The sequence below is a fragment of the Stomoxys calcitrans genome, chromosome 4, assembly GCF_963082655.1.
Source record: "Stomoxys calcitrans chromosome 4, idStoCalc2.1, whole genome shotgun sequence".
NCBI lineage: Eukaryota > Metazoa > Arthropoda > Insecta > Diptera > Muscidae > Stomoxys > Stomoxys calcitrans.
In genome coordinates this window covers 152,750,709-152,760,658 of record NC_081555.1, presented here as the reverse complement: position 1 = coordinate 152,760,658, position 9,950 = coordinate 152,750,709, and the positions used below count along the sequence as shown (strand labels likewise).

General features: G+C 41.7%; 1 protein-coding gene across 1 annotated transcript; it reads left to right on the top strand.

The window, feature by feature from the left end:
- Nucleotides 1–499: 499 nt before the first annotated feature.
- LOC131997052 (uncharacterized) lies at nt 500–3,130 on the top strand. Its single transcript, XM_059367318.1, has 3 exons — nt 500–1,043; nt 1,185–2,273; nt 2,349–3,130. The coding sequence occupies exons 1-3, from the start codon at nt 500–502 to the stop codon at nt 3,128–3,130; spliced, it is 2,415 nt and encodes an 804-aa protein (XP_059223301.1).
- The last annotated feature ends 6,820 nt before the right edge of the window (nt 3,131–9,950 follow it).

The window sequence follows — 9,950 nt, the reverse complement described above, 5'->3', positions numbered from 1 at the left end:
CACCCGCATCGATTTGATTTGCTTTTCTAGTGTATTTGCTATCCACTCATTATTAGGCTGTCTGCAGCACTGATGTTCTATTTTATTCTGACTGCGAGTACTCTCGACCGAAACTGGGAGTTTTTTTTTTTTTTTTGTTTTTAATATATAGAAATGCAAAGAGATACTTGTATAATCTTAAGAATTCCGATTCAGATTTTATGCTTTTGAAATAAAATAGTCTTTGACAGCCGTCTCTAAAATTTACAGAGTTTCCCCCCTTTTAAGACATTTCAGACAATTCAAACGAATTTAACGCATACATCAACGCTTGATCAATATTTGTGATTGATTCCTATCCATTTGTTTTGGTTTCCAATTGGTTTTTATTTATTTTTTTTTTTCCTATTTTCCAAATAAATAAGTGTCTACTACACCTCTCCGAATAACGACATTGAAGTTCAGAGAAATATATAGCGAATTTTGTAAGAGATTGTTGCACAGATCTCACGACCAAGCCATGAGTACACTGGACCGATTTATACGCGCTAATATAAAGCTCGTTCACTTCGAACAGGAGCTTACCGATGCGTCCATAGAGAACTCTTCAGTTTTTGCTCTCGAGGTTCATCGAGAGGAGCTCAGGTCCATTTGGGGCTCAGTTAAGTCTCTTTACGAGAAATGTGTAGACGAAGTGGACCAAAAGGCCAAGAAAAAGGGCAAAGATGGGACAGATCCATTATCCTCTAGCGACGTCAGCGACGAGACTCATATGGAAAGCATTAATGCACGTTATCATGCATCATACGAAACGTATGTTAAGATAGTATCAAAAATCAGCGCTGGAATACATGACCGTGGCCGGAACACTTCTTCATTACCTCCCTCACCCTTTTCAATCACACCACACTCCAATTTCCATCTGCCTGCGTGTGATACTGAAACGTTTTGTGGGGACTATAAGTCCTGGCCTTCCTTTCGAGACATGTTCTCGGCAATTTATGTCAATAATTCCAGCCTATCTAACGTCCAAAAGCTTTTTTATTTAATGAAGAAAACGGAAGGTGAAGCTCATGACATCGTGATGAAAGGTCCTTTGACGAACAGTGGTTTCGACACGGCTTGGGCAAATCTTGTAGATAGATTTGAGAACAAGCGATAGCTAGTTCATAGCCAGCTGCGCGTTTTGTTTAATCTCTCCCCAGTCAAATCCGAAAATGGCGAGGATATAAAATGCTTACAGAGAGACATCAATTCTTGTATCTCATCACTACAGATGTACCATATTGATATCTCGAGTTGGGATCCAATCTTTGTTTATATCTGTTCGACAAAATTGCCCCGCACAACTCTTTCCTTGTGGGAACATTCAATACAAAACAAAAAGGACATTTCCAACTGGTCCGATTTAAATAATTTTCTTTCCAGTAGGTTTCAGACTCTTGAGACTATTTCTGAAATCAATTGCCAGTCGTCCTCACACGATTCTAGACAAACTGGTTTGAGAAAATCCAGTCAAAACGTTTCGAAACAAATTAACTCCAACCACACTAACGTTTCTGCTACCCCAGCGAAACATCTTTGTAACCTATGCAGTTTAGAGACTCACATTATCCGCAAATGCCCAAAATTTATTCAGATGTGTCCAGAGGAGAGATTATCGTGCATCAGGAAATTGAATTTGTGTTTGAATTGCTTTGCTGGTGGCCATAGTGTAAAGGAGTGTAAAAGCTCACACAACTGCTTTACATGTAAGAAACGACACAACACGCTACTTCACCGTGATGCAACCATTCAAGTTGCGCAATATCCTAACACTAATGCGCATGCTGTGCTAACGGATTTTGACCCAGATACATCCATCATACAGTCCACTTCTCTTAACCCAACTGAAACCTATAACGCTGTTTCAGAATCCGTAGCATGTTCTCCGACCTCTTTAAACAGTGTTCAGTCATGCTTTGCCTCGCACACCCGCAATGTCCTTTTAGGTACAGCGTTGGTTCAAATCAGGCATTCAGGGTTGACATACATCGTTCGGGCTTTAATAGACTCAGGTTCACAAGGAACTTTTCTGTCTGAGAAGATATTCCATACGCTTAAAATTCCATTTCAACGCATTGATGCTGAAATTACGGGCCTTAACGGCGTTCCTTCAGCCACCGTTAGGAAACTGGCAAAATTTACAATAAGTCCGCGTTTCGATTCTCAACTGGAGATGAACGTAACTGCGTTAGTAATTCCCCAACTTTCAAGAGACCTTCCCTCTAGATCGATCAAACCTTCAATATTAAGTGAGTTTCCGAAAATACAACTCGCAGATCCTCAATTTTTTCAAAGCTCTCGTATTGACCTTTTACTTGGTGCAGACCTTTTTAACAATATATTGCTTGATGGAGTAAAACGTGATATTTGTGGGTCGCTGGTTGCTCAAGAGACTATTTTTGGCTGGATTGTGTCCGGTTCAGTCCAAAATACGGAGAATATTTCCTCGTTTTCATCTCTAGTTTCATTTCTTTCTGAAAAAAGTTTGGAAAAAACGCTAAGACGTTTTTGGGAGGTGGAGAATCTTCCTCGAAAGCAGCATCTGTCCGAAGACGATGAGTTTTGCGAGAAACTGTATAAGGAAACCACAACTAGGGATGAAAGTGGCAGATTCACAGTTGGCCTTCCCTTCAAACACACAATTTTGAATTCAACAATGCAATTGGGACAGTCCAGGACCATTGCAAAGGCACAGTTCTTGCGGAATGAGTCTCGCTTATTGAAGAATCTGGAGCGAAAAAATGAGTACGATGCCGTAGTCGAAGAATACCTGGATTTAGGGCACATGAAAAGCGTTCCAGCTCCCATTCATCAAAATTATCCGCAGCACTATTACCTTCCACATCATTCAGTCGTTAAACCGGAGAGCACCACCACGAAAGTTCGAGTGGTATTTAATGCCTCCTGTCCGACTTCCTCCGGAGTATCCTTGAACGATATCCTTCACACTGGACCTGCATTACAGAATGATCTGGTCCTGCTTCTTCTTAGGTGGCGCTTTTATCGCTTCGTCTTTTGTGCTGACATTCAGAAGATGTATCGGCAAATTAAAGTCCATCCCAAAGACACTTGCTACCAAAGAATTCTATTTCGCAGGGATCCGTGAGAGGAAATATCTGATTATGAGTTAACGACAGTAACATTTGGCGTCAACGCAGCTCCTTATCTGGCAATAAGAACCCTCCTACAATTGGCGGAAGAGTCCGAGAGGTCCCTTCCCATTGCCAGTGAAATTATTAGGGATTCCATGTATGTTGATGATGTTATAGCTGGGAGCCATCATATTCCTGACGCTCTCTCCGCAAGGACACAGTTGATTATCGCGATGAGTTCGGCACATTTTCCTCTGCGTAAGTGGGCATCCAATTGTATTGAGATCCTTGCGGGTTTACCGAAAGATCATCTTCTGAAAGAGGACTTTTTAAGCTTCGACGATAGTAGCCACACTAAAACACTTGGTATCAGATGGAACGCCAAGTCAGATAACTTCTTCTTCAGGTGCAACGCAATTTCAGACAAATTATCCTATACAAAAAGGGAAGTGTTATCGGAGATTTCTAAAATCTTCGATCCAGCAGGCTGGCTAGCCCCCATTATAGTCCTGACCAAGATACTCATGCGAAAAATTTGGTTGTCTAATGTTGGTTGGGACGAATCCATTAATTCCGATTGCCTGCATGACTGGAAACGTTTCCTTAGCAGTTATTCATTGATAGACACCATTCAATTACCGAGATGGCTCTCATATTCCCCTTCCTGTCATGTTCAGTTCCATGCCTTCTGCGATGCATCGGAGAATGCATATGCGACAGTGATATACACCAGAATTCTTCTGGAGGACGACTCCGTTTATGTAGCACTATTAACCTCCAAGTCCAAAGTTGCTCCAGTCAATACGCTTTCCATACCCCGTCTGGAACTCTGCGGAGCCACACTTTTAGCTGAGTTAGTTGATTCTGTCATTCCATCCATGCACCTTCCAAGCTATGAAATATACAAGTGGACAGACTCTACTATAGTCCTGGCATGGCTTCGAAAGCCTTCATGTTATTGGAAAGTGTTTGTAGCGAACCGAGTATCTACAATTACCGAACTAGTTGGAATCGACAATTGGTTCCACGTTGAGTCTGAATCGAATCCAGCAGATTTAGTTAGTAGGGGAGTCTACCCCGAAGATCTAGTCGCCTGCAACCTTTGGTGGAATGGACCGCAATGGCTGCAGTTATCGCCAGAATTTTGGCCCGTAACTTCAGATACCGCCATGGATACACAACTGGAACAGAAACCAATAGCTGCCCATATTTCCATACTGCCAGAAGAACCTGATCTTCTGGAACGTTTTTCCTCTTTTAATAGGGCAATTCAGGTTCTCTGTTACATTTTTCGTTTTTTCCATCGGACACATCCAAATCACCGGCAGTGCAAACAATTTACTTCAACACTTTTGACTGCCTCAGAAGTGACTCATGTGAAAAGACGTCTTATAACCTTAGCTCAAACCAGACACTTTCCTGAGATTTTTAAAGCTATAGAGAAAAAGGTAGACATTCCTAAGACATGCAAGATTATTAGCCTCAATCCTTTCTTGGACAAAGACGGGATAATAAGGGCATTCGGCCGGCTCGCTTATTCGCCGTCTTTAAGCTATGATGAAAGGTATCCAATTATATTGCCATACAATTGCCAGTTCAGCCGTTTACTGGTTTGTTTTACCCACAAAATCTCCTTGCACGGGGGCAATCAGCTAGTGCTAAATTTAATTCGCCTTCAATATTGGATACCAAAACTAAAAAATTTAATAAAGAGCCTTATTCATAAATGCAAAGAATGTATTGTCCACAAGAAGAAAGTCCAAACTCAGCTTATGGCCGCTCTACCCCCAGAAAGGACCCTGCTTCGGCGACCGTTTCACTGTACGGGCATCGATTTTGCTGGGCCCTTCGATATTAGAAGTTTCAGCGGGAGAGGAGTCAAAACAACGAAAGGTTACACCTGCGTTTTTGTTTGCTTCGCAACGAAAGCGATTCATTTGGAAGCAGTATCTTCCTTATCCACTGACGCCTTCCTTGCCGCCTTTGATCGGTTCATTTCAAGACGAGGGTGCCCTTTGCACGTTTATTCCGATAATGGAACCAACTTTCAAGGTGCATCCAAACAAATTGAAAAACAGTTCTTAGTAGCTGCCAAATCCAACGTCCAATCCAAATATGTGCACCAAAATCTGTCCTGGCACTTTATCCCTCCTGGAGCCCCCCATATGGGAGGTCTTTGGGAAGCTGGAGTGAAAAGTTTCAAGACCCACTTCAAAAGGGTCTCACATAACTTTAACTACACCTTCGAAGAGTTTTCCACACTTCTTTCAAAAATCGAAGCGTGTCTTAACTCACGACCAATTTCCACCATGTCCGAAGACTCCACGGATCTTAACCCTCTTACTCCAGGACATTTTCTGACCGGGGGTCCGATTCTTGCATTACCGGAGCCTACCTTTGACATAGACCCAGAATCGGTTGTTAATCGATGGCAACGCGTTAAGGTTCAGCAACACCATTTCTGCCAACGCTGGAAAATGGAGTATTTAAAAGAATTACACAAGCGCTATAAGTGGCAGCATCCTAAAAAGGAAATTAAAATAGACTCAGTAGTCATTATTAAGGAAGAAAACCAGCCTCCAAATGAGTGGAGATTAGGTAGAGTAATCCATCTTTACCCAGGGAAAGATAATAGAACTCGAGTCGCAGATATTTATACGCAGAAGGGAACAGTCACCCGTCCAATCGTTAAACTGGTTTTGCTTCCCACTGAGTGATCTATATATACATATTTGTTTTTGTTTATCTTACGATTTTAATACTTATGTACAGCATGCCAAGAATAATTCAAAACCGTTCCATCACCCCAGAAGATCCAATGAAACCAAAAAAAATCTACCGATGCCACGTGTGTAAAAGAGTTCATCCCTTACGTAGTTGCAGCAGATTTCTCAATATGGATGTCCATCAGCGGAGGAAAGTCGTCCACCGTTTCAAATATTGCCTTAATTGTCTGGCTCATAAACACTCACGAGGTAAATGCTTAAGCCGCTCTGGATGTCATATATGCAAGCGCCAACACCATACTCTTTTACACCACCGCGGTTCCCAACAGTACAGTCGCTCCGAACATGCTTCAACATCTCATTCAACGCACGCTATGCTACCACATCAAAGAATTACTGTACTACCCACGGCTATCATTAAAATTGCATGGAAAAACCGCTTATATCCAGTAAGGGCACTTATCGATACGGGTTCTGCTGTAAGCCGTATTGCAAAAGCCATTGTGACAAAACACCACTTACTGACCAGCCGCATGGGAGAGTCGGAAATGTGCCAAATTGTTTTTCGGGCTCATTCTGGAAACACCACCAAGATTTCAATGTGCGCTCGTGTTGATAACCGAATCTCCATGGTAACACCCATCTCAACGTTGTCAATGGCATTCAAAGAAAAATTTCTTAACTTGGTACTGGCAGACCCCGACTTTCTTGAAAGTAACCCGATTTCAATAGTCCTCGGGGCGGACATCTACCCTAAGCTCATACTCAGCGGTGTCATACCCACCGGCGAGGGACCTTTAATGGCGCAAAACTCAACACTCGGATGGCTAGTATCTGGCACTTGTGCAGCATAAAGTAAACATTAGCAAAGAAATACCCAGCAAACAACTTTATAATCATTATGTATTAATCTGTTCGAATACCGCAAAAATCCGAATTATGAATTATGATTTTTTATGCAAGTTCGATGAATTAATTTCTTATTTGATGGTACCCATCAAGGGGCCCGGAATGTTAACGTAGAAGAAGCCTATACGATTTTATAACTATAACCCTCATTAGATTGAAATGCAGAGGGCGTTCAAATGTATCGTTAAGTGCCATATTTACACTATCACCTATCTTAGCCTTTAAGAATATTATAAATAAAATGTTCACTTTGGATTCAACCTCGAACACAAGAACATTGGTAAGAGTTTCCTTTCCTCCAAGATTTTCCGCTTGTGGATAATTCGTAACTCCAATATTGTCTTCGACTTCTTGCATGACCATCTCTCCTCGAGATTTAATTGCAAGAAGTTATTTCGCTTCAGTTGCTTATGGTCGTGCTGTGATTTTAGTTCCATTTCTTCACCCCCCAAAGAGATCCAACATCCTACATATATTCAGGAGCTATATCCAAATCTGAACCGATTTATATGAAATTCACAACTAAAATCGAGAGTCATAAGAAAATCCTTCCTGCCAAAAATTTCGAGAGAATCGGTTAACAAATGACCATTTTATTGCTGTATTACTGCAAATCGGAAGAACATATATATGGGAGCTATATCCAAATCTGATCCGATTTTTATGAAATTCACCAGTAACATCGACAGTCATAGGAAAATCGTTCTGCCAAATTTCGAGAGAATCGGTTAGCAAATGACCATTTTATTGCATTATTACTCCAAATCGGACGAACATATATACGGGAGCTCTATCCAAATCTTAACCGATTTTTATGAAATTCACCAGTAACACCGAGAATCATAAGAAAAGCTTTCCTGCCACATTGAGAGAAAATCGGTTATTAAATGACCATTATTTTGCATTATTACTGCAAATCGGACGAACATATATATGGGAGCTATATCCAAATCTGAACCAAATTTTTCCAGTTTCAATAGGCTTCGTCTCTAGGCCGAAAAACATGCCCATTCAAAATTTGAAGACGATCGGATAAAAATTGCGACCTGTACTTTGTAAACAAATTAACATGGGCTGACGGGCATAGCAAAATCGAATCAGAAAGTGATTCTGAGTCGATCGGTGTACTTATCGATGGGTCATCATCCACCGTGTAAGATGTAATGACGCAAAAAATCCGTATATAGGTACCGAAAGCCTCCTCCAAGTAAGCCATGGTACGACCAAGAGTGTCGAGATGCTACTGAAGTCAAGAATGCGGCATATAGAGCAACCCTGCAATCAGTAGCAACGCGCCAGATGAAGGAGAGGTATCGGGAGAAAACGATAGAGGGAAACGTCTATTCCGCAGAAAGAAAAAGGAAATGGAAAGACGTGAGTTTGAGAGAATTGAGATGTACAGAGGTCAGAATGAAGTCCGGAAATTCTAACAAAGAATTAAACATCAAACCGATGGCTTTGGTACACGCACATCCTCTAGCAGCGAAAAAGAGGATATGAAAAGAACATTTTACCCAACTGCTAGTGTCCGACGTTGGAGGCGAAGAGATACCGCAGAACCAATCCCTGATGATGGTATAGAATGTTTACCTCTTAGTCAAAATGAGATTCAAGTAGCAGTGACCCGACTAAAGAACAACAAGGCAGCAGGAGCCGACGGGTTGCCCGCTGAATTATTTAAGACCGGAGGCGATACGCTGATAATTCGTATGCATCAGCTTATTTGCGCAATCTGGCTAGAAGAAGGCATAACCGATGCTTTTGTGCAGGCGCATCCTCCTAAAGAGACAAAGAAGGAAATCTATCAACTGACACAGATAACATGCTGAGGATATGGAAAGAACATTTTACCCAACTGCTAGTGTCCGACGTTGGCGGCGAAGAGGATACCGCAGAAGTAATATAGAATGTTTACCTTCTAGTCAGAATGAGGTCGAAGTAGCATTGACCCGACTAAAGAACAACAACGCAGCAGGAGCCGACGGGTTACCCGCTGAACTATTTAAGACCGGTGGCGACACGCTGATAAGACGTATGCATCAGCTTATCTGCCGAATCGGACTATGTCCGGTACACAAGAAAGGAGACAAGACAAGACAAGACAAGAAGAAGAAGAGATGTGCCAACTACGGAGGAATAAGTCTCCTCCCCATCGCATACAAGATACTCTCGAGCGTACTGTGTGAACCTATCAGTGATGATTGTATAGAATGTTTACCTCTTTGTCTGAATGAGGTGCAGGTAGCAGTGACCCAACTAAAGAACAACAAGGCAGCGGGAGCAGACAGGTTATCCGCTGAATTATTTAAGATCGGATGCGATACGCTGATAAGGTGCGCAATCTGGCTAGAATAACGCATATCCGATGATTGGGACCTCCGCATACTAAGTCCCGTACCCAAGAAAGGAGTCAAGACGGAATGTGCCAACTACAGAGAAATAAGTCTCCTCCCCATCGCATACAAGATACTCTCGAGCGTACTGTGTGAAAGATCAATCAGATAATTGGGCCCTATCAATGCGGCTTTCGACCTGGGAAATCCACTCTGGACCAGATATTCACACTTCGCCAAGTCCTGGAATAGACCCGAGAAGGACATATTTAAACCTACCATCTCTTTGTTGACTACAAAGCCGCCTTTGATACTCCTTTACTTTGAAAAGTATTTCAAGCCATGTCCTAGTTTGGTATCGCTGCAAAATTAATAAGACTCCGCAGGATGACACTTGCTGATACGTGTTCCTCAGTAAGAATAGGAAAGAATCTCTCCGAACCATTTAACACCAATCGAGGTGTCAGACAAGGAGACAGCCTATCGTGTGATCTCTTTAATATCCTGCTGGAGAAGATGAGATGATGAACTTTGAGGCCCCAGCAGCACTTGTTAATATCATCCAATTGTACTCAACTTATGGGGAGTGCCGCCAAAAAAAATCGACATCGTTTTTTCCCTTGGAAATAAAACCACCCAAATGAAGCACCCTTGGCCCAGAAAATCTTGAACTTCTGGGCGTAATCGTCAACAGTTTAAAATATCATTTACTGCAAAAAGACGTTGTTGTTTTATAAAAACCCGACTTCGCTTGAAATAATTGCCAAAAATTTAAAATCCTTACAAAATTCCTTATGATCAATAACAGTCAATAATTATTCATATGGAAAAAATATTCTTCAAATTGTTTGCATACAATTGTATCC